This window comes from Halichoerus grypus, chromosome 2, assembly GCF_964656455.1.
Source record: "Halichoerus grypus chromosome 2, mHalGry1.hap1.1, whole genome shotgun sequence".
Taxonomy (NCBI): domain Eukaryota; kingdom Metazoa; phylum Chordata; class Mammalia; order Carnivora; family Phocidae; genus Halichoerus; species Halichoerus grypus.
Genome location: NC_135713.1, coordinates 144,361,185 through 144,386,658, shown reverse-complemented (window position 1 = coordinate 144,386,658; position 25,474 = coordinate 144,361,185). Strand labels below are relative to the sequence as shown.

General features: G+C 47.2%; 1 protein-coding gene and 1 long non-coding RNA gene across 4 annotated transcripts in view; one reads left to right on the top strand and one right to left on the bottom strand.

The window, feature by feature from the left end:
* The window catches only part of RNF130 (ring finger protein 130), a 127,918-nt gene extending 115,494 nt beyond the window's left edge, over positions 1–12,424 (bottom strand). For 2 of the 3 annotated variants that reach the window (XM_036071190.2, XM_036071192.2), the window contains exon 1: positions 12,100–12,423. In XM_036071190.2, coding sequence (XP_035927083.1) covers positions 12,100–12,346 — 247 coding nt within the window. In that variant the 5' untranslated portion in view covers positions 12,347–12,423. Of the gene's footprint in view, positions 1–12,099 lie in introns of all 3 variants that reach the window. The other variant, XM_036071191.2, reaches the window with a different exon arrangement.
* Positions 12,425–12,524: 100 nt separating this feature from the next.
* Positions 12,525–23,885, top strand: LOC118522276 (uncharacterized). The gene is made up of 4 exons (XR_004910556.2): positions 12,525–13,249; positions 18,761–18,927; positions 20,791–21,081; positions 23,549–23,885. It is a non-coding gene; the product is annotated as an uncharacterized LOC118522276 (long non-coding RNA).
* Positions 23,886–25,474: the final 1,589 nt, after the last annotated feature.

The following is a 25,474-nucleotide window of genomic DNA, read 5'->3' as shown; positions in this document are numbered from 1 at the left end:
GTCACTGTGACCTGCTTCCTTCTCTCTCCCTGTGGCCTTTTTCCCTCGGTGCCTCTCTGAATCCTCTCCTCTCCTTATAAGGATGCCCACGTTGGATTTAGGGCCCACCCCAAACCACTAGGATCTTATCTTGATCCGTAACTACTTAACATTTGTCAAGATCCTATTTCCAAATAAGGTCACACTCCGAGATTCCAGGTGGACATGAACTTTTATGGGACACTACTCAGCCCACCACATCCTTTAAGTGGAGTACTGACAGACAAATGCATTTTGACGTTTACGACACCATATTCTTAAGAATGGTCCAAAGAAATAGGGACATACAGCCGAAGGGTTAGAGGATTTGAGTCAAACAAGGAAATCAACTACTGCCTACAAATATGTGAACCAATTTTTTTTCCCAGCTGAAAAACTTCCTAACACTGTTTTCCAGAGCTGAACGTGGTGGATTTCTGTGGCTCATGTGTTCACGCCGGAGCTGTACAATCACCAGACAAGAATGCTGAGGCTTTGGATGGGTGGCTAGACTTGAGAATCACTGGCGACCACTGAGTTCGGACACTCTGTAATTCTTCTCCCGTGCCTCTGTCTGCCCCTTTAATCGGCCATTATACAGAACCAAAGAACTGTAAATCTCCACTAGTACGGCAAACACCGTATGGGGGAGTAGGAAGTGGAGGTGGGTGGGACGGCAGCCAGGAGGTACACATTGTGAAGAAAACTCAGAAGCTCTGGGAAGTAAAGAACATCAGAAGAGCCTCGGCATGGTGACCAGCGGTGAGCTGAGCGGCAGGAGTGAAGGGAGCACACCACAGCACGGAGTTCAGGTTTCCATTCTAAGGACGACGAGAAGACACTGAAGGGGGTTACACAGGGAGTGTTATGATTTCGTGTAGAAGCTTCAAGATAATTTGGGCTACTGCAGGGAGAAAAGATTGATGGCAGAGAAGAGAAGAGGCAGAGAAACCAGGAAAGGGTAAGAGGTGAGAGTTGCCTACACTGGGGTGGCAGGAGGGAGAATGGCAAGCAACAGAGAGATGTGTATATTCTGAAGACCTGAAAGTGAACTGTGGAGGAAAGATCCGATGTGGAATGTGAGGAAAAGCAGCAAGGATGACTCCTAAATTTGTTTAAATATTAAGAGCGGACAGTGATGTCATTTACTGAGATGAGGAAGACTAGGGAGCAGGGGGAGCAGACAGGAAGGCAAAAAATATATCAAAAGCTCCATCTGAGACTCTTCAACCCGGAGATGTCCTTGAGACATTTAGGTTGAAGATACCAAGCAGGGAGAGTTGAATGTGCGACTCCAGGGCTCAGAAGAGAAGACCAGGCTGATGGTAAAGAGAAAGAGACAATAGCAGGCACTGCAGAGAGAGAAAATTGTTGCCTCAGAGAGCTGTCTCACTTCTTTAGAAGAAAATATTTTGGGGGGGGGGGTGGCCTGGCTGGCTCGGTTGGAAGAACGTGTGACTCTTGATCTCAGGGTCATGAGTCTGAGCCTATGTTGGGTGTAGAGCTTACTTAAATAAATAAAAAACTTAAAAAAAAAAATGTTTTTGGATTACTGAACATTAAGTGCCCATTTGTTTTTGCTTAAATTTTATGTTTTCAAACCTTGGTCCGCTGGGCTGTTCAGATTTTCTCTAGCAACATTCAGCTGTGGGGCGACAGGAAGCGCAGAGAAGATGAATGATACGTGGCTCACCCAGGACTGAGATTCTGCCAAGTGAGTGTGATATAGAATAGAGGAAAAAGGGGTGATTATCATGAAGACTCATGGAATCTACATCAAATAAGGAGAGAAGTGAGAAGCCCTAAGGGGGCTGAAAAAGCTCCAATAGGGGCCAAGGCATGGGGTCATCCTATGCTCAATCAATGATGAGGCCTCATTACAACTGACTGAGGAGGAAGGTAGTTGCCAGAGAAAAGGGAAATATGATGAGCCAATGTAACAGCTACTGTAATAAATTACTTTAGGGTCTATAGACGTAGAGCTGCTTATGAAATAAAATCAGGTAATTCAATGGTAGTGTCTCCCGATTTCAGAGTCTGTTGGTGCCAACGAAGCAGGAACGCTCTGGAGACAGTGCTTGGTTTCTGCAGAACCCTACGTTCTACAGCAGGGCCATGGAGCTGCAGAAGACCGCAGATGCTGGGAAAGCAGGGAGTTTCAGCAAAGGAAAAAAGGGGCGGGAGCAGAATTCATTTGTAGTGTGGACAGGGGAAAGAGTGGGGATCTCAGTGTCCACACGCAGCAAAGAAAAATTCACCCAATGGCATACAGGGAAGTGCACCTGCCCCATCCACCCCATTGTCCCAAGTCCCAAAAGGCATCCACTTTTAACTTCTGTTTCTGGTTCTTCTGGTGGTTACCCTCCACGGTTCCAGGAAGGCTTACAGCTATTATGTCACCGTTAGATACCGTGGATTTACGAGGTCACAAATCAAGATTTTGCTCACCGAGGCTTTGCCATCGATTTTGTTATTTCCTGATTTTCTTGTGGTTAAACCCTCCCGGTGGCTACAACTCCAGACGCCCTCCTGAATGCTTACCTTGTGTGGAGAGACGAAGACAGGGGTCCTCACCTGCTCCTGATACGTCTTTTCTCTCTTCCATTTCTCCACCTTTGTCATCTATTTATAGTGGTATGTTCTTAAGGTTGGTAATGTTTACTTTCTGTCCTACAACTAATAGAGCCTTCTATGCTTTAACTGCAGATTCGTTTTAAACAGTGAAAACCAACAAAACCACTGAAGTGTTAACATCATCATTACAGAAATGTTACAGAACAGCTGGGCCCGGTGCTAGGATTCCACTTCTCTTCCTAGGATCTGCTAACCGTTCAGAATCATGCCACATTTTACTTGTTTCACATCTGGTCTTGGAGTTCCCTTTTTCTTACTAGGGAAAAACATGCCTCCCCCCCTTTTTTTTTAAGATTTTATTTATTTGGGACGCCTGGGTGGCTCAGTTGGTTAAGCGACTGCCTTCGGCTCAGGTCATGATCCTGGAGTCCCAGGATTGAGTCCCACATCAGGCTCCCTGCTCAGCAGGGAGTCTGCTTCTCCCTCTGACCCTCCCTCTCTCATGCTCTCTCTCTCTTATTCTCTCTCTCAAATAAATAAATAAAATCTTAAAAAAAAAAAGATTTTATTTATTTGACAGAGAGAGAGAGAGAGAGAGAGAGAGTGGGAGAGTGGGAGAGGGAGAAGCAGGCTTCCTGCTGAGCAGGGAGCCCGATGTGGGGCTCGATCCCAGGACCCTGGGATCATGACCTGAGCCGAAGGCAGACGCTTAATGACTGAGCCACCCAGGTGCCCCAAAACATGCCCTTTTCAATATATGGCTGGTATCTTCTAGTTTCCTACTCTTTCTGACCACGGCTTGGAATTCATTCCATTCTTCTTGAAACTAGGGAATAAACAAATAGAAAACCAACCTGTTGACACGGACTTGTTCCCTTTGGGGAGTGCCTTTCCCCTATGAAGGTTTTGTACTGAAAATTAACGATTTCACAAAAAGAGAGAGAAAAGAAAATAAGAAATATCACCCACCATCCAATCAATATAACCCAACCGGTTTTATTTTTGCACATTACTTTGAGTCCTTGTCCACTGTAAACAGATTTTACACAGTCACAGTTCAATCACTGCACATTTATTTTTGTAGGATATACACAACTTTCACGATCCCCTTTAATGGCTGTGTAACATTCCACTGAGTGGACAGATCATAATTTATTAAACCCACTTGGGAAGCAGTACAAAAAAGTGGTTAAAGTATGGATGCTGCAGTCAGAGAGACCTACATCACATCCCAGCTCTGATGAATCCCTACAGCCACACGGCTGGCGGGTTCCCTCACCCACTTTAATCCATCCAGCGCTAACTACCCAACGCTGATAGCCTACTCTGCGCCAGGTACCACACTAAGCACTGAGTATACAAGAGTGGACACAGAAACTGCACCCCTGCCCTCAGAAACAAACCAACCAGAAATATAATTTCCGACTGCGTAGAGGGCTCTAAAGAAGGATACTAAGTGAGAGACTGGAGAACCCCAAATTCCCAAAACCCGTAACCACCTAGGGCTGTACAGTTCCAGCCCCATCCTCAGTCCACAGTGTGGGACACAGCGTGTGTCAACTACACGTCTCTGCCTGGGATACGCTGAGAGCATGAGAGCAGCAAACATCCTCTTGGTAGACTCATTACTCTTCTCTTCTCTATCAATATAAACCCTACACTTTTTCAAGTTTGAGTTCATGGCTAGAAGTCTGACGTGGGTCTTTTCTGTATCCATTTCTCTCCTCATCGTGTCCATAGTTTCTTTTATCTCCTTGCACAAACTGGGTAGATCTGTAATAGCTGATTTAACATCCTTATCTGCAACTCTCTCATTTGTTCCATTTCTGGGCCTGTTGCTATGGATCGTTTTTGTCTGTTTCTTAGCATGCCTGGTAATTTCTGACTGGATATTGGGTCTTGGATTTTATGTTTTTGGGACCCAGATATCGTTGCATCCCTTTAAATATTGTTGGGCTTTGTTCTGGACCAGTTACTTGGAATCAGTCTGATCCTTTTAAAGTGTGCTTCTAAGCTTTGTTAGGTAGGGTCCAGAACAGGTTTTTATTTAGGGCTAATGTGGCCTCGCTCCATGCCCTGTGCATTAGAGGGTCTCCCTACACTGATCGATGAGAATATGAATGATCCCCAGCCTCGTGGGAACTCTGAGAGTTCTTCCATCTGCTCATTTCTGACCGTTCTTTGTAAAATGTACAGATCAGTACTCAACCAAAGACTTGAGGGGAGCCGTTGCAGCTCTGCAGAGCTCACGCTCTGTGGTGCTCCCTCCTCTCTGGTACTTTACCTCCTGCATATCCAAGCCCATTCCAACTGCCTTGGCCTCCTTGAGCTCTGACCTCTGTCTCAGCAACTCAAGGAGCCCACTGGGTTCCTTCTGGATTCCCCTTCCTTGCACTGCAACACAGAACTCTCCAGGCTGTAAGCTGGGGCAGTCATACGGCTCCACTGTTTATTTCCTTTCTCTCAGGGATCACTGTCTTGTACTCTTTGTTGACCTATTTCTAAAACTGCTGTTTCATAACTTTGTCAGGTTTTCTAGTCATTTTAGGTGGGGATGTAAACCTGGTCCCTTTTAACTCCATTATGGCTGGAAAGAGAACTAATCAAGGTTGACTTCAAATTCCACATTTTCAACGAAACCTTTCCATGCTACACGTCCAAACCATTTTTTTGTTTTTCTGGTCTTCGTGCCATTTACAACGTAGCACACTAACAGAGGCCCTACAGTACACTCTGTCCGTCACCCGCCGCCCCCGCCCACCTTCTTACAAAGCCTGCCATCAGTTCCACTACCAGACCAAACAGCACAGGATTAAATGCAATCATATATTCCAGTGGCTTGCTAGCTAGTACCAGGCACAGTCGTAGGTGCCGGGCTGAGACAAAGAACACACTGTCCCTAACTGCCAGGAGTCATAGTCTGGGGCCATTTAGGAATCAAACCCTCATCCATAAATCCGTAACATGGTTTTTCAAGGGAAAAACTAAGGTATAAATGAACTTTTGGAACACAGATTGTCAAACGTTTTCTTAAAGGGCCAGAGACTAAGCAGTTTAGGCTTGCAGGCCACAGATCCTGTCACAACCACCCAATTCAAAAGCCACCAAAGACATGTGAACAAACGGCCACAGTCGTCTTCCATTATCTGTTCACAGTAACAGGTGGCTGTAGTCTGCAGACCCCTGTTTAGAAAAACGCCCACCGATAGGTGGAAGACAGCCGGCACCATCTTGCACAACGGCACACCCAGACAAAGGTGACCTCAGCAAGAAGGCTAAGCTCCCCCAGGCGGGAAGTGCATACTGCACCTTCCGCACACACTGTAGGACAAGCACAGAGTAGGTCTTCTTTTTTTAAGATTTTATTTATCTGAGAGAGACAGAGATAGTGACAGAGCTAGCGCGACAGAGCACATAGGCAGGGAGGAGAGGGAGAAGCAGGCTTCCTGCAGGAGCAGAGAGCCCGATGTGGGGCTCGATCCCAGGACCCTGGGATCATGACCTGAGCCGAAGGCAGACGCTTCACTGTGCCACCCAGGGGCCCCCAGAGTAGGTACTTAAGTACTTTTGTACTTATGCCATTTTGCATTTAAAGAGCTCCCTTTGTTTTATTCAAAACTGCTTCTAACAATAAAGAAAGCTATACATTTATGGAAAATAATGTCTACTGTATAAAATATTCTAAAGATGATAAAACAAATGTTGATGATCTTAAAGAGCAGTTTTATTTTGTAAATAAGTCAAGACTGTTATACTTAAATACTCAAAAGAATCAGCTCTGAGGACCACCCATTCATCCCACAGATGTCACGGACATGGCCTAAAACACACCAGATTTTCTCTCTTGAGAATTACCTAAAGAGAGAGCTCAGGAGCACATAAAAAAGAACTGCCTCAAAATAACTTTCAATTGTTGTCAAAATTCAAATCTATCTACTAGGAAAGACAAAGATTTGATACACTGCACATCTTTTTTAAAACTGTTCAATGGAAAAGATAATCTTACAAATTCTAAAAATTGTTTCAACGTATGTTTTCATCACTAAGCAGTATGTGTGTATATATATGTACACACATGAAGCCATGGGACTGGTGTGAAAAGAATCACTCTCCTTCATAGGTGTATTCTGGCAGGTTTGTTCAAAAAGATTTATCTTACTACTTTGCAGTCACACTTTGATAAAGGTGGAGGAATCTGAGAAGTCATTTAATCTGACCTTCCTGCAAATGAAGGGTTTCTCTTTTATAATGTTCAAAATAATGCTCTGTGGTCTGTCCACCTTTTAAAACTCATATGCAGAACTAAACATAAACTAGAGGTGGGCCTGGCCTCTACGAAGCAGGACCAGCGCTGGCCAGGATCCAGGTGCCCAGATGCATGGAAACTAGAGAGGGTCCATCCTGCGAAAGGCAGCTAAGCCTTATCTCCCTTCAACACCTTTTAATGCGGGCGGGTTTTTTGTTTTTGTTTTGTTTTGTTTTGTTTTACTGGAATTCAGGACTATTTATTCACTCCTATTAACTTTTTTCTTAGTTCCAATCCACCATTCCACACATTGAGACCCTAGGGATTCTGTAGGCCAATACATCATTTAAATATGCCATTCTTGGGCACCTGGGTGGCTCAGTTGGTTAAGCGACTGCCTTCGGCTCAGGTCATGATCCTGGAGTCCCGGGATCGAGTCCCGCATCGGGCTCCCTGCTCGGCGGGGAGTCTGCTTCTCCCTCTGACCCTCCCGACCCTCCCCCCTCTCATGTGCTCTCTCTCTCAGTCTCTCTCTCTCTCTCAAATAAATAAATAAATAAAATCTTTAAAAAAAAATCTTTTAAATATGCCATTCTTTATCAACATCACCGGCAGAGCAATCAAAGATCCCCACAATGTGAACAGCAGGAGGAAACACTGAAGAGAAACAGAGAAATGGAATGGTAGCAGGATGGATATTTGGTGAGAAGGTCAAATGTTTTCTAAAAAATATTCGAATATTTATATGCCAATGGATCATCCAAAAGTGAAGGAAAAATAGAGTATGTAAAACCATTTTCTAAATTATAAAATTCAATATAGGGGCGCCTGAGTGGCTCAGTCAGTTAAGCATCTGCCTTCAGCTCATGTAATGATCCCAGCCAGGGTCCTGGGATCGAGCCCTGCACTGGGCTCCCTGATCAATGGAGAGTCTGCCTCCCCCCACTCCCCCTCCCCTCTTGCTCTCTCCCAAATAAAATCTGTAAAAAATTGTAAAATTCAATATAAATATAATTTATTGTATATATCTCCTTTATCTGCTTGCTTGCTTAATTATGTTAAAATCTGGTTTTTAGAACCTCCAGCTCCTTTTGAATTCTCTTTCCTTTCAGAGTCCCTGCTCCCAGGATCATACCTATTTTTTCTCTGAATATTTTGAAATCTCTAACTATCTCCAGTAGCCCCTGCCTTTGCCATTGTGAATGAATTCCAACAGTATATGACCGCTTTCAGCCAAGGTCTTATTTCCACATCAATCTCCTTCACTCTATCAGAATTTTAAAAACCATGTTCAGGTTTAATGGATTCATCCCATAGAATCACTTTCTTAAACCTAAGCTATTAAAAAAATTTTTTATTGCATCTGTACGGTAAGATAACACCCCCCCCCCCCAAGCTGAACATTTGGTAAAATTGTTCTCTCAGGCTGAAACATCCAATCCTCAAAATTTCTATGCAAAGCAAAAAGTGGCTGACACCAGATTCTTCCCCCATCTGCAGACACAATGACATCATCAACACAGGGCCTTCTCCTTCCCAACCCCCCACTCCAGGCTCAGACAAAAAGTTAGTGTGCGCGCACAGAGCAGTTACAATGTCTGCTCCACAGTAGGCACTAGCTGGTTTACATTTGTTTCTAGCTCTAAGCTCCCCCTTTGAGTAAATTAGTAGTAAGAAAGCTACTGGAATCTGCAAATAAATACGTCTCTTCAAAAGCCCATATCTACAAATGAATTCTCAGTTAAAATGTGAAATTCGTTAGCACCAGACAAATGAAATCTCCATTTACAAATGCATTCTATTTAATGAAAAAGAATGGATTTTCAAAGTGGAACACTTACTGTTTTATAGAGTTTAACACTTTCCAAAATGTACTTTTTTTTTTTAAGATTTTATTTATTTGACAGAGAGAGACACAGCAAGAGAGGGAACACAAGCAGGAGCAGAGGGAGAGGGAGAAGCAGGCTTCAAGCCGAGCAGGGAGCCGGATGCGGGGCTCGATCCCAGGACCCTGGGATCATGACCTGAGCCGAAGGCAGAGGCTTAACCAGCTGAGCCACACAGGCGCCCCCAAAATGTACTTTTAAAATACCAAAGCATCTAAAGAAAAAGTTGCCTGTTTATCCTTTAAGGACATAAGGCAAATAAATTTTACTCAGAAATTCATACATGCCTAATTGATAGTAGCACTTCAAAATATGAAAGGTTTCTAATATTTCACCCATCAAGTCATAGATATAAAATGAGTCACCATGTTAAGCTCTAGGAAAATGCGAAGTTATTTTGTCTTTATGTTCATTACTACCAAACATTTATCCTCAAAATGCATTTTCATTAATTTCACATCTAGGGGCTCCTGGCTGGCTGGGGGGCGGGGGGGGGAGCAGATGTTGAATTCAAGCCCCACATTGGGTGTAGAGAAGAAAGGAAAGGAAAAGGAAAAGGAAAAGGAAAGGAAAAGGAAAGGACAGGAAGATTGATTCACATCTACTGCCCACAGCTGCTTTTGCCAGGAATTCTGTCTCGTAACTTTTTTGTATGTGTAATTTGAATATCACTTTGTTTACTGTCAATACACAGTAAGTCCTCCACAAACATGCTAAGAATTCTCTTCAATTCAAAATTATAAGGCATAAAGATCACTAGAATTGCAGTATTTTTTCTTAAAATATAAAATTTTGAAACTCACTAAATCAAGAATAGCCATTTTCTCTCTCTCTCCTTTTTTTTACTGAGGTATAACTGATGTAAGCTACTCCTTAAACATGAGTAATTTTAACAGGTTTATACCACCACTGTTGTTTTTAAGATACATTCCTAAGTTCCTTCTACAAGAGCAGGAAAATGCCTTGGATTTCACGATTTACAGGTGAACTGATTTATAAAGGCCCTTACTAGCACTTCAGGAAGAGAGATTTTTATCTGTTTTGTTCACTGCTGTTACCCCTGTCTCCCCAGTGGTAAAGGATTTCGATTAGTATTTGCCGGACTGAAAGCACCTATGTCTGCAGATCCCTTAGTAGGAAGTCAGATCCAAACCACCTGTAGGGTCTCACCTCTCACACCATGAGAGAACGTAGAGCAATCTCACGTACAAAAAGAAAATGAGCTCCTAGAGAATGGAGAAGGGGAAGACAGACACTTAAGGAAACTGACCCCAGACCCAGCCTTTACACACTGCCCCAATGTGTTCACTTCAACAGGGTGTCTAAAACCTCACCAATTTAGACACTCATTTAGGTTAACAAGTCTGGTCTTTTTAAGAATGGAGGAACCAGGGGATGCCTGGGTGGCTCAGTCCGTTAAAAGCATCTGATTCTTGATTTCAAGTCTTGATCTCAGGGTCGTGAGTTCAAGGCCCATGTTGGGGTCCATGCTGGGCGTGGAGCCTACTTAAAAAAAAATTTAAAAAAAAGCAGGAACCATTTATACCTCAACAACCTTACTGTCATCCTTCCACTTTGCCGATGAAACTGAGGTTACGCAGCCAATTTACGTTCCTAGTGTCACAAAGTATGTATATGTACAGCAGGACTCAGAACCTTGAATCCCACAGTGATGCTACCTCCCCAGGGACAAAGGAATAGGACTAACCCTCATCCACACAGCAGCTGCATGTGAGCTCCCAATACCCTTCTATTCCAACACCTAAAACAAGCTTTCTCAAAGAGGGGGCTTTTGTTTGGGGTGACAGGAAAGCAACAAGTAGTTTTAAAACATGGAACACTCTGGAGGCAAGAATCTAAAAGTGAGGATCATGGATTTAGGGTGCTAGAGGGAACCAAGCCCCAAAGAAAAACCACAGATTTCAAAACACTGCACAGGGCCAGCTCTTGCTCCACAACAGCTTGCCTCTCTCTCTTCCTCTTCCTTCCCCTCCCCGTGACCCTCCTGGTTCTCAGCACCAGAAAAGAGGCTACCATTGTTAGGGCCATAGTTTGGCAACACGATGGGATCCAACTCCAGTGACTGGCACAGAACAGGGACACAAACATTTACTAAATGAACCAAAGACCAAAGTCGTTTCTGCGGGCACGCTGGGACCCTAACTGCCATTTTTAACAAAGTGGAGATAAGAATGCCCTTTAAGCACCTGATTGTTGGTGTACAAATGAAGTTTTAAAGGGCAGGTCTACACTGGGGGCAAGCTACAGTGAAAGCCTTGCAGGATTCTCTTTCCTCAGTCAGTATACAAACAGCTTAGCACTTCAGCAGATCTGAGATCACAAATACAGATCTCAGAAGAGGCATGATGCTTTAATATTTAGAGTATAAAAACAAACACCATTACCTTATTTAGGCTGCCTTGCTTAGGTCATTTTAACATGAATAGCAGCTTAAAAAAAAAAACAACCCTCTCAGCATTCTCAGGATGAGTGTGGGGGTGGAGAAGATAGCAGACATTTTCCAAAAAGTTAGCAGTGGGAAAAGAAAAAGAAAAAAAAAAACCCCACAGAAAATATCAAAAGGGAGAATGGTTCCTTTAAAACATGGCCAGTGACGTATACAAATATATGTTTTATACCAAATAATGAGACAGAACCCGTGTTTTTAGGAAGACATGAGGATAAGACAATTCTTGAAAATTTTATCCATTTCCCCTTTGCTCAGCACCGGTGCCCTGAAGACTTGGCTCCTAGTCCCAATCGGTATCAGATTCTTCATAATGTGAGATTTTTCAGGAGTCAAATTACAGTCAAACTACTGGGGCAGAACAAGAGCCAAAAGCAACAGGGAAGATGCCCATTTTCCTCTTGCACCCTCCTCCCACTTGCCACTTAAGAAAAACGGCACGTTTTCCCGTTCGAAAAGGGCCTCATCCTCCGAGATCCAAGGCAGCGTTAAGTCTGGGATTTCGGGAACAAACCTGCCGATCCCCAAAAGACAGGTTAGAACCTCATCCACCATGAATTAGTTCTGCGCTCCTCCGCCACCTCCTTTGTCTCAACTGTCCCCGCAAACTCGCAGTGCAATGCCCTCCCGTAAACAAGCTACCTAAACGAAAAGGAACGTTTTCTAAGTCCTCCGACAAGAAGAGGAAGCCCCCCGGACGCGTCTGGAGCCCCCCTGCCAGCCGCGGAGCAGGCCGGGGGCACACGACGGAAAGCTCGGCCCCGGGGCCGCCGGCCGAGCGGCGCGGAACGCAGCGGCGAGCCCGGCCGGGGTGGGGGCGCCGCGCCCGCCGCCCCCGCGCCCCGGCTCCCCAGGGGGCCGCCGCCCGCCCCCCGCGCCGGCTGCTCTCTCCGCGGCCCCGCACTCACCTCCGTGGATGGGCAGCGGCGCCAGCACCTGGCCGCGGACCTCGGCCTTGGGCGAGTCGAGCCCGTAGCGCCCGCGGTCGATGCGGAACGTGAGCGGGGCGCCGCGGCCGGGCTCCTGCACCGTCACGTTGATGAGCGCCGTGTAGTACTCCTGGCTCGCGTTGTCCGCCCGCGCCGGCCACAGGCTGCAGGTCAGCAGAGCGAGCGCGGCGAGCCGGGCCGGGCCCGCCCGCGCCGCGCCGCTCATCGTCCCTCCGGCCGCCGCCGCCGCCGCTCGCGGACCGGGCTCCAGGGCCGGCGCCGAGAGGCGGGGCGGGCGCGGCCGGCGCTGCGGCGGGAGCGCGCGCGCGCGGCCTGCGCGGGGCCGGGCACGAGCACGGCCCTCCTCGGCGTCGCGGCCCCGCCGCTCGCCGCCCTCACGTCCGCGGCCCGCCCGCGGGGACGCGCCCATGGGCCCCTGGGCCAGGACGGCGGGTCAGGCCGCGCGCGGTCGTCTCCTCGGGGCCCCTCTGGGGCCGTGGGGACGGGCCCGCTCCATCCCCCGGGGCCGGTCCCGCCGAGTCGGGGGCGCCTTGCTTGGAAGCGGCGGGGGTTTGGGGGGCGGCTCCGGGAGGATGCGCCCGAAGGAGGGTCTGTGGAGCACAAAGTCTCGCTAGCCCGGCGGCCGCCTCCAGCACGCGCTCGCTGCCACTCCACCCAAACCCCCCCTCCCCGGCGGCCGAACGGCAACGCGCAGGCCTCGGGGCGCAGGCCCGCCTCCGCGCGCATGCGTGCGAGCCCCAGCCCGCTCCCGCCCGCCTGCACGAGGGTCCGAGGCGCGCGGGGCCCTGTCCGTGCGTCGGGCGTCGTGGGCACGGGGCCTGGAGCCTGGGAGCTTTCCAAAGGCTGTGGAAAAGCTTGCAACGAGAATGCAAAAGAAAAAGTTAAAACTTTACAATTAATTAAAAAAAATGTCTATGAGATTTCACATTTCAGCCGGTCAGCTGCAAGTCATGTAATTGACATCATGGAGCGCGGGCGAGGGGATGTGTCTCCGTAAGCGGATGGGGGGGCCCGCAACACCCAGAACTGTAAGGCACTTGTGTGCTCGAGAAGGATCTCTACAGACTAGATGAAACCTCCGGAGTCCCTGGACAAGGAGCAGATTGTGGTGAGACTTACCCAGCCCCCAGCACACACACCTTGTCAGTTAAGCTGAGGACCCTTCCAAAGCATAAACGAAGGGGAGGTGCTTGCGTCAGGTGTGGCTGAATCCGGGAGCTTAGAGAGTATTGAGAGCTATAGAGTATTTCGGAGCTCTGGAGTCATTATTGCTCTGAGGTGAGGAGGAAGGATAGCATCTTCTGACTGGCCAGGCCTGGATCCTCTGAATCCCATAGTGGGTAGGGGTGGAGTCAGCCTTGCCCAACAAAATGTACTGAATATTCATCCCAGAAATAGGCAGCTTCTCAAAGGAAAACCGAGGCACTGTTTCCAGGAAAAGGGTCTGGATGCAGTGCTGGCTAAAATATCAAGATGTCCACGGGTGACTCTTAGCAACAGCCTTCACAATTTCTCCCTCTAGACCCTTCCCTTCCACCCTCACTGGCCATCATCTGTCTATGCCCTGGCCATATTGAGGCTGGATGTATTTATTTACTTGTCTCCAGAAAGTACAGCCCCTAGACCAAAGTAACCAGGCCCTCTCCCTGGGTCTAGCGCTTAAAGAGGGATCTACTCTAGCCCTCCTGCTGCAGAACCCCCTCCTCACAGACTAAGAAGTTCTTGGAACTAAGGTACCCCATGTTCAGGCACCTGAGACCTGGAATTCCCTGCCCAGACAGCCCCGGGCCTGGTGGGGGTCTCTCTGCTCTGCTTTTCTTACTTGGCATGCCCTGGCCTGCCTCTGCCTGACATGCTCATGCCCCCTTCTCCTTTGTCCTTACAAGGGTCTTTCAAAGCATGGGCTACAGAGTGGGATGAGGTCTCCATGCATAGCCTCAGCAGATACCAGCATCTAGGGCAACATTAACACTGCCTTCAATTAGTAATTGTTTTTAATTTTATGGACATCTTTCCTTTAGCGCAAGAGTTTTTTCATTTATAGTAGTGATACAAAGCTACTTTTTATTTTTATTTATTTATTTTTAAAAGATTTTATTTATTTGACAGAGAGTGAGAGAGCACAGGCAGGGGGAGAGGCAGAGGGAGAGGGAGAAGCAGACTACCTGCTGAGCAGGGACCCAATGATGTGGGACTCGATCCCAGGACCCTGAGATCATGACCTGAGCCACAGACAGATGCTCAACCGACTGAGCTACCCAGGTGCCCCACAAAGCTACCTTTTAAAAATTGCCATGAAACACCCAAAACAAAATTTATATCTTAACCATTTTTAAGCGTTCAGTGGCATTTAGTATATTCACGCCATCGTGCAACCATCACCACCATCCATCTCTGGAACTCTTTTCATCTTGTAAAGCTGAATTTCTGTACCCATTACATAATAAGTTCCCCCGGCCCCCTCCCCCAGCCCATTGTCGCCACCACTCTACTTTCTGTTTCAATGAATTTCACTCCTCCAAGTGTATACATACAGTCATTTATATACATACATATGTGGAGTCACATAGTATTTGACCTTTTGGGGTTTTTTGGTTTGGTTTGGTTTGGTTTTTAGTATTTGACCTTTTGTGACTGGTTTATTTTACTTAGCATAATGTCCTCCAGGTTCATCCACGTTGTAGCGTGTATCAGAATTTCTTTCCTTTTTAAGGATGAATAATATTCCATTGTATGTATACAGCACATTTTGCTTATCCAACCATTGATGGACACTTGAATTGCTTCCACCTTTTAGTTATTCTGAATAATGAACATGGGTGTTCAAATGAACATGAGTGTTTAAATACCTCATCAAGATCCTGATTTCAGTTCTTTTGCATAAATGCCCAGAAGTGGGATTGCTGGATCATAGGGTAGTTCTATGTTTGACTTTTTTTTTTTTAAGATTGATTTATTTGTTAGAGAGAGAGAGAGAGAGAGCAAGCGAGCGCAAGCAGGGGGAGTGGCAGGCAGAGGGAGAAGCAGGCTCCCCGCTGAGCAGGGAGCCCAACGTGGGGCTCGATCCCAGGACCCTGGGATCATGACCTGAGACCTGAGCTGAAGGCAGACGCTTAACCGACTGATCCACCCAGGCGTCCCCTATGTTTAATGTTTCGAGGAACTGCCATACCATTTTCCACAGTGGCTGCAGCATTTACATTCCCACCACCAGTGCACCAGGGCTCCATTTCTCCACATCCACATCAACCCTTTGGACAAAACTACCTTCTAAAACATTTAAGTAAAAAAATTTTTTTTGCTTAAAAGTATTAGTAAAAGCACAGGTGGTACTTGGCTATGGCAGATCTCATGAAGGACATGTGTTGAGGGCTGACTGAGGGCCACGCTGGTCTGGGAGTGAGCTGCCCACCAGCCTCCAGCCTCCCTCCTCTATTGCTCTGACTCCACCACACATGACTCTCCCTTACCCCTGCTCTCATCTCCCACCTCCTGAGAAATTCCAGGTCACCTGTGAGCCCCATCTGAAATGCCCCTTCTCCTCAGATCTCCAGTGGGCCCACGTGCCAGTCTCCCAGCTCCAGGTCCTGGGAAGGGGTTCAGTCCTTCAGAAACTGATCTGATTCCTCTGGGAACAATGTCTATCCTCCCAGGGCCATGAACAGGGGAAGCCTGTGTGTAAAGCATGCTACCTAGCACTGGGGTGCTGGGGGGGTTCCAGGGATCAGAGCCCAAGCTGGGTTCCTTGGGCAGTGTTGGAAACCTCAAAGGATTGTCCAAAATTTAATGTCTCCTCCTCCCCCCCCTTCCCCTCTTCTTCTTCCTTTTCTTTATGAAATGGCATGGGATCCCTCTGGTGCTAGTGAGGCCCTGATCCTATTTTATTATTTATGGTTTCCCTTTTATCACTACCCCTCACTCCCATTCCCTCCCCACAGGCAACTATATGAATGTGCTTAATGTATATCTTTTGTGTTCTCCCAAAATGTGTGGTAGGCTTTATGTTCACGGGCTTCTTAATTATTCAACAGTGTTGGTTACAGATGGCATTCTGGTTCTTACTCTCGTCATCTAGCGCTATGCTGGTATTTTGTATACCTTCTTCTTATATTTATTTATTACATTTTATATTGAAATATAATATACCTATACTAAAGCGCAAAAAAAAAAAATCTTACATATACAGCTCAACAGATGTTTAGTAAGTGAACATAACTGTAACCACCATCTAGATCAAGGTGGAAAACCTTACCAGCACCCCTGAAGCTTTCCTGGGCTTCTCAGTCATTAGCACCCCATATTCTGATTTCTCTTAACCATAGATGAGTTTGCCTGTTTTTGGACTTTATAGAAATAGAACCACGCAACACATACTCTTTGGGGTCTGGTTTCTTTTTCTTGACATTATGTCTGTGAGATTCTTTCCTTCCTTGCATATAGTAATTGTGTGTGTGTGTGTGTGTGTGTGTGTGTGTGTGTGTGTGCGCGCCCTTTTTCTTTGCTGTATACTATTCCACAACTAATCTGTCCATTTTCCTGTTGATGGGTATGTGTATTGGTTTCCACTTGGGACTGCCATGAGCAGAGCTGTTATGAAGACTCTGTGTGTCTTTTGGTGAACATGTGCACGCCTCTCTGAGAGTATATGTTCTGGAATGGAATGGCTGCTTTGCAGGGTAGGCACGTATCTAGCCTTGGTGGATACTAGCCCTGTACTAGCTGCCCTCTGTAGGAGTCTCTGTTTTTGTTTCCTCCCTGGGGCTCTGTCCCTTGGAGGTCTTGGTCTGTATTGACTGTACCCACCACCGCTGCTGCTGATCAATACCCTGTCCCTCCCTCCCACCAAACGGTGGCCGCAGGTGAAATGATTATGGAAACCCAGTCCAATCCCCATGGGGGCAGGCTCTCCTAGAGGATCCTGAGGTCCTAAGAAAGGCTGCAGGTGAAGAGCCCTGTGGGGACATCAAGACTGTATAAGACACATGTCTGAACACTGGCTGAGCATTTTCACATTCGTATCAGTTTGCTGTCTCCTCCTTTTGAAGGACCCAGTGACATGCCATAGCCCTTTCATATGATGGCTGTTATGGAAGGTGGCAGAAAGACAGGTCCCAGGTCCCCAGAGTGCAGCCTCTGGGTCACCCGGGCCAGCACATGGAAACGGTATTTTGGGAAATGCAAAGAATGTTTTTATTTTAATAATTAAATGTTCATTTTAGTATTACCTTATTCTTTATAGCAAGTGATTTTGCTTTTCAGCCGTAGTAATGTCAACCGTCTTTAAAAAGTGAGGTGTTGGGGCACCTGGGTGGCTCAGTGGATTAAGTGTCTGCCTTCAGCTCAGGGCATGATCTCAGGGTCCTGGAATCAAGCCCCACGTCGGGCTCCCTGCTCAGCGGGGAGTCTGCTTCTCCCTCTCCCTCTGCTCCCTCCCCTTGCATGTGCTTGCTCTCTCTCTCTCAAATAAATAATAAATAAAAATCTTTTTTTTGAAAGTGAGATGTCTTAGGGAAAAATATTTAATAATAGGTGGAACACAGGTATGGCAAAATTGTACAAGTGGTGAGTAGATGAACAAGGTGTAGCAAATGCTGACAGAGAAGATAGTGGGGGCTTCTGAGATAGATGCCCAGGACCGGGTTCAAATCCATGGTGCCTGTTAAGTGTTCAGGAATTTTGCAAGTCATTTGTTAAACCACTGATCCCTTGAAATTGACCGTTGTGGTAGGTAATATTTACACCTTCCTACCCCTCCAACTGTGTCTGTCTCCTTTTTTTATTTTTCAGAGGGTGGTTTACTAGAAGGTCCCTGCTTTGTGACACATGACCCCTCTGGGGTCAGTTTTCCTCTGCGAAATGGACCTAATGACCTCTCCCTCTCTAGCTCTGCCATGCAAATTGGATGATGGGTGCCCAGAAGCTGTAGCTACTACCGTCACTCCCCCTTTCCCTGTGACCTGTCACTGGACACGCAGGGACCCGTGAAGGGTTTGAGTGGTGGCCTGAGTGAGGACTGCAGTGCACCTCCCACCCCAACCAGACATGACCCAAAGCAGGTCGTCCTGGATGGGTGGATGTCCAGGCCGGCCAGCGTCCTGCACATTCAGGCACCAGGAGGTGCCTCACAGCCAGCGGGGACACGACGTAATAGCATCTTATTTAGAAAAATGTACAAAACATTTGAATTGGCAGTTCCAACCTTTTCATCTTTCTTCCTTTCTTTCTCTTTCTTTCTTTCTCTTTCTTCCTTTCCCTTTCTCTTTCTTTCTTTCTCTTTCTTCCTTTCCCTTTCTTTCTTTCTTTCTTCCTTTCCCTTTCTCTTTCTTCCTTTCCCTTTCTCTTTCTTTCTTTCTTCCTTTCCCTTTTTCTTTTCTTTCTTTCTTTCTTTCTTTTTCTTTCTTTCTTTTTCTTTTCTTTCTTTCTTTCTTTCTTTCTTTCTTTCTTTCTTTCTTTCTTTCTTTCTTTCTTTCTTTCTTCCTTCCTTCCTTCCTTCCTTCCTTCCTTCCTTCCTTCCTTTCCCTTTCTCTTTCTTTCTTTCTCTTTCTTCCTTTCCCTTTCTCTTTCTTTCTTTCTTTCTTTCTTTCTTTCTTTCTTTCTTTCTTTCTTTCTTTCTTTCTAGATTTTATTTATTTACTTGACAGAGAGAGAGTGCAAGCAGGGGGAGCTGCAGGCAGAGGGAGAAGCAGGCTCCTTGCTGAACAGAGAGCCCGATGCGGGGCTCAATCCCAGGACCCCGGGATCACGACGTGAGCCAAAGGCAGACACTTAATCGACAGAGCCACCCAGGTACACCCCCTTTTCATCTTGCTTAATGAAAAGCTTCGAGTAGAAAGAATGGCACAATGAACCCACCTGGGTTCAGTTGTGGTCCACATTTGGTCATAAATCCTTTACCTGCCTATTGCTTTTATTTCTAGAATTTTTTTTCTGAACCATTTTATGACCCTTTGGGCTGTTCTCCTGTATGACCACGAACAAGACAATGCACTGTAATTCTGTAAAACGATCCCATATCCTACCCTATTCATACGTTCCCAAACATCTAAAAATGTCCCCCCACCACAGATTTTTTTTTTTTAATGGGATCCAGTGAGGGTTCTGCCTTGGATTTGGTGATGTTTCTTTTCTAGAAACTCGGTCATTGAGGGTGCAACCCCAGCTCCTGCAGATCACAAGTAGGTGGCTGTTGGGCGACTTTGAGTTTGTGTCCCTTGCAGACAGCACCCCTAGTAGTTCACCAGAAAATGGACTGAGTTCTGCCATTAGCTTGTCAATCCCGCAGCTACATTGTCTCATACTTTTTTGTGTGTAGACACGTAAATTACACTAAAATTACTGCAACTTTCCTCATTTTTAATCTACTGGGAAGCTCAAAAATGAAAGTAACCCAGGTTCCTCCCCACTCTGGGCGCACTAGAGGAAGGAAGCAGATGCCATGCCCTCCCCCCCTTCTCCTGGTGGTATGGCATTAGGGAAGTCGTGGGGGGGGCATGGGGAGTGTGGGCCCGTGGCGCTGGCAGTCCTCCCAGCCTGGAGCCCACCGAGGTGAGAGCAGGCTTGGGGTCCAGTGAGGTGTCATGGTGAAAACTCCTGTCAACAGAGGCACGAGGAGAGACAAATTGGCTTGGATTTGGAATCTGTCGTGGTCCAGACGCTGGGATGCAACTCTCTCCAAGGACCGAGCCCCAGGCATAGGGATTCTTGCACCCATTTTGCAGATGAGGAAACTGAAGTTCAGGAGTGAACACTTTGCCCAGTGAACTTGCTCCAGCTAATGAGGAGTGAGCCGTGGTGCTGGGGTGGAAGCCCAGTCCCCATGGGCTCCAGGCCCCTCACTCATCTCGCTCCCGCTACTTGGCGCCAGGCTCAGGATTCTGGCGACGTCTCAATTTCCTGATACTTAGCCAGCCTGGGAAGCCAAAGGCTCTGTCCAGGAATTCGGGTGGGGCTTGGGGCCGATGCTGAGTGGGCACAGGCTGCTGGGATGGCTGCCTCTTAGCAGGATCGAAGGCATCACTTTGTCCTTTGTCAGGTTTTGTTTGGTTAGAGTGATGAATTACTGAGCCAGAGAGCCGAGAGAGGAGGCGCTGGCCGGGCTGAGCTGGCTGGGGCAGGCTGGCCCACAGGTCTGACTGCTGACCCTCAGGCTGACCTGGAATGGTGGTCCCTGAGGTCCCCAGGGCCCCTCTGCCAAGGGGGCTGGCTGTATCTGGGAGGGCTCTCTGTTCACAGGTGGAGAGACATGTACAGAAAGAGACTCTTTTGGAAGGCTGCAGGTGAGGGCAAGGTGACAAGGCTGGGCTCAGAAAAGGACAGCACCCAGCTGGCTCTGGGGATCTGGGCACTGGAACAGAGGAGTGACTTCATCAGGGCCCAGCTGTTGGGCTGAATCAGTGTTGCTGCTTTCCTCCGGAAAGAAAGCATCTGACCTGTCTAGTTTGAGTCAGGTGCCCACACCTTGATCCTAGAAACACACTGACCTTGACTGTCAGCCTGTCTGGGAGCATCTGATGGAGGGAGAATAGCACCGAAGAACTGACATAGCCCAGTAAGCATGGGAGGCAGGGACAGCTCGTCTGCTCCAGGGATCCCACACAGGCTGCCAGGTCCCCCTTCCTGCCAGGTGAACCCCGCTGGTTTCTTTCACAGGTAGAGGTGGGATTCCAAACCGCTCTCTGCAGACATGTCATCGAGTGGGAGGACGAGCTGCTTCCAGTTCATTTGTGGCCAGCGAAGAGACTGACGGTGGAGGCTCAGCAGCTTCTCTCTGGCCAGCAGCCTGGGGATTCAGGGGGAGCAAGGCACCACGAGCCGCCAGCCCAGGGCTGACACCAGCCTTCATGCTGCTTTTAAACCAACACTCCACACAAGAACAAGAAAACAAACTATGTGCCCAGGGATGTTTATTGCAGCCTTAGCTACAGAGGCAAGAAGTTGGAGGTAAACTCATGTATTTGTTACGTAAATTATGGCCCAACAAATTTGAGGATGATTATGCAGCTATTAATATATCAAACAAGCTGTGGCAGTGGGAAGAACACTTATGATGTACTGTTGAGTGCAGATGCAGAATAAAAAAGAAATCTCTGGCTGTCACTCTGTAAAGTGAGTCCACATATGTGAATAAGGCCAAGAATGGAACTAGCAAGCTGAAAAGAGTTTGGTTTGTTTGGAGGATTATGGGTGACTGTTTTTACTTTCCTTTTTTTTTTATTCTCCAAAAATGCAGTGTTCTTTTTGCAAATATAACGAAGCTCTCTCTGGTGATCCGTCAGGAGACCACTGAGGAACCTATTTGAAGTAGTAGGGACTGTGGCAGGTGGAGCCAACTGTAGGGAGATTGAGTATTATGGAGGGTCAGGCTGGCAGAATTGGGGGGGTGGCTCCTGGTGGCCCTCAAATTCTCCTTTACAGGCCTAATATTCTGTATACATTTAATGATTGTATCCCCATCTCTTGGGGAAAAAATAGACATAAATTTGGCCTATTGACTGTATGCAGGATTGCTAAAAAGAAATCTCGCATTATGGCAGCTCATGGATATGAATGGTGGCGATGTTCTTATAAAAAGTCTTTGCTCAAAAGTGATGCCAGCTTGTTGTTACTGAAAGCAGAGGGGGCCAGCCCGTTACCCCCACTGGAGTCACAGCTGGATCTCATTCCTGTCATCATTTGTGTCCCAGGAGAAGTTATAAAAAGTGGAGAATACATCTCCCTAGTGAAGCATATGCCCTGTGGTGGGTAAGAATCTCCTAAGAAAGATTGGGGTGGGGGTAGCCAGATCTGCTCAGATATATGAAAAAGGAATTATTTATTTATTTATTTATTTATTTAAATAAATTATTTATTTAACATATGTATTATTTGTTTCAGGGGTACAGGTCTGTGATTCATCAGTCTTACACAATTCACAGCGCTCACCATAGCCCATACCCTCCCCAATGTCCATCACCCAGCCACCCCATCCCGGCCACCCCCTTCCCCTCCAGCAACCCTCAGTTTGTTTCCTGAGATTAAGAGTCTCTTATGGTTTGTCTCCCTCCCTGGTTTTGTCTTGTGAAAAAAGAATTCTTACAGGAGATCCTGCCTGTGGAGGATGAAGGCCCATGAGGAATTCCAGGATACTATATGCCAGTGTGGGGGCTGGGGAGCAGATGATGTGAGGGATCACTCAGTGGCCATTCCAGTCCCTTCTCTTGCCTGATTCCATGGCAGGGGCTATAAGGAGATAAAAAGTCAATTTTCCCTTAAGGGCATCCATCCACCCACCCATCCACCCATCCACCTTCCTACCCATTCATTCATCCGCCCACCCATCCATCCACCGTCCATCCACCTTTCCATCCACCCATCCATCCACCTATCCATCCATCCACCTATCCACTCATCCATCCATTCATCCAACCACCCATCCACATATCTATCCACCTGTCCATCCCCCCACCCATTCCCCCACCCATTCATCCATCCACCCATCCACCTATCTATCCACCTGTCCATCCACCCATCCTCCCACCCATTCAGCCATCCCCCCACCCATCCACCGATTCATCCATCCACCCACCCATCCACCCACCCATCCATCCACTCATTCTCTCTGCATGTTTATTGGGTATCAGTTCTAGGCACTTGGAATACCTAAGCAAACAATCAAAGATCCCCACCCTCAGGAAACATTCCAGCCAAGATGCCTTTCTGGCCAGTATGCTGGGATGGAAGGTTGCTGTTACCACATCTTCCCCTTCCTCCTGCCCACATGGGATCATAAGCATGGAAACCACACACCAAGGGTGATGGAGAAGCTAGGGTGAAGGAGTGTGGGTCTGAGCCCTCTGCCTTCTGCATTTCTTTGTTTAAACCACTGTGTGAAAGATTTCCCCTTATTTGCATCTGAATGAAGCCCTAACTGATATATATATATACATATATATATGTATATATATACACATACACAGAGAGAGAGAGAGAGAGAGAGAAGAGGGGGCAGGGTAAAACTTTATTCCTGGGCTCTGGGTGTCTTGGCATCCTGAAATATCCCCCATACAGTTCATTTTAAAAGATTCCCAAATTAAGCCCTGCCTAGAGAAGGGAGCTCCTCCTGATGGAGGGGACACAACTCTAAGAATGAAGAAGGAGTTTAGGATTTGGGGTATATGTGAAGACGGAAGTTTGAGGAGGGCCCTGCAGCAGTCGGTGGCCCTGTAGTCACTGGGTGGCATGTACTAATCGGGGCCATTTTAGTGGCAAGTATCAGAAGTCCCAACTCAATGTGAAGGAGAATTTTATATATGGTCACTTATGAAAAGTCAGGGGTTGCTCAGGCACAAATGAATCTAGGAGGTCAAGTAATCAGAGTTGGGATTCCTCTGACCCTCTCTCGACCTTGTTCTCCTTCATTCGTTTTCAGGTGGGCTCTCCCCATATGGATGCAAGATACCGCCCAGCAGATCCAAGGGGTACATTCTATTCTGTTCTTCCAGAATCCCAAAAGAGCACAGCAGGAGAGAAAGTCCTTTTCTTTCTCAGTGGACTTTCAATTCCGTATTCTGAGTCTCATTGGTCCACCTCATATCATGAGTTCAACACTAAGCCAACCACTGTGACCAAGGGCATAAAATGCTCTGACTGGCCAGACCTTACCATATGCTTACCCCTGGAGGCAGATGGAGTCTCCTTGACCCAATGCTGTGGACTGAGAATGAAAATGTGTATAATAAAAAATAAATATTTGGTCTTTGTCCCCAGTTCCTGGCACACAGCTCATAAAACCATTGGCATCTGTAGAGTTGTGGAATCTTTTTTTAAAAAAAGATTTATTTATGTATTTAGTTTTTAAAGATTTTATTTATTTGAGAGAGAGAGAAAGTGAGAGTCAGAGTATGAGCAGGGTGGGAGGGGCAGAGGGAGAGGGAAAGCTGACTCCCTGCTGAGCAGGGAGCTGGACACGGGGCTCGATCCCAGGACCCTGGGATTATGACCTGAGCCGAAGGCAGACACTTAACTGACTGAGCCACCCAGGTGCCCCTATTTATTTATTTTGGAGAGAGAGAGAACGAGAGGGAGGGGCACAGGGGGAGGCAGAGAGAGAATCTCAAGCAGACTCCCCACCGAGCATGGAGCCCCGCATGGGGCTCCATCCCATGACCCTGATATCACAACCTGAGCAGAAAACAAGAGCTGGCCGTTTAACTGACTCAGCCACCAAGGCGTCCCTAGTAGAGTGTCTTTTGTATGCTAAGGAGATGAGATGGCTGGGGGCCCCTAAACAGCTTCAGGATGGGGGCTGGTTGCCAGAAAGACGAAGGCATGTTTAAAGTGTTGGAACTTTCACACACACCCCCCACAAACCTCCAGGGAGGATATTGAGTTAATCACCAATGGCCAATGATTCTATCAGTCATGCTTACATACTGGAACCTCCATTAAACTCCTAAACAACAGAGTTTGGAGAGCTCCCAGGTGGGTGAGCACATCGGGGTATTAGAAGGGTAGTGCACCTAGAGAGAGCATGGAAGCTCCGCACATGTCCCCATATCTTGTCCTATGCACTTTTTCCGTTTGGCTGTTCCTGAGTTATAACCTTCATAATAAACTAGTAATAGTATATTCCCAATCCTATGAGTCATTCTAGCAAAATATTAAACCTGAAGAGGAGTGTTGTGGGAACACCTGACTTTGTAGCCAAGTGAGACTGAAGTGTGGGTGACCTTGGGCTCTGACACTTGTGACTCATCTGAAGTGGGGACAGTCTTGTGTGACTGAGCCTTGGACTTGTGGAGCCTGATGTAACTCCAGGTAGTTAGTGTCAGAGTTGAATTGGACCATAGGACACCCAGTTGGTTGGTGTCCAGAGAGTTGAAGAATTGGTTATTGGTGTGGAAACAAACAAACAAACAAACAAGCACAGAGAGGTTTCCCAAGGATGCACTTACAAGCATATAGGATACAGGTCTGGGCAGGGACAATAATAGATGCACACGGATTCCTTACCTGTGACCAGAGGTAGGCTTGCTCTTATCCTAGGCACAGAGTCAGGCTGTTCTCCAGCACCAACCTAGGGACAGGTGGCTCCTGCCACACATCTCAGAGGAGCTCAGGCTGGGAGGGGTCAATTAAGATGCTTTGGGCTGCAAGTAACAAAAGCCTTGACTTAAACCGCCTCACTCGAGAAGGAAATCTGGAGGAAAAGGAGGTCCCTGGCAGGCTGTCCTGCATGGGCTTTGTCCCCAGGCTCTCTTCTCTCCTAGCTGTAGATGAACGCCCGTGATAACTGGAACAACATATTTCCTTGTTCCTGTTGGGTGGGGAGACAGAAAACATTCCCTCAACTGTA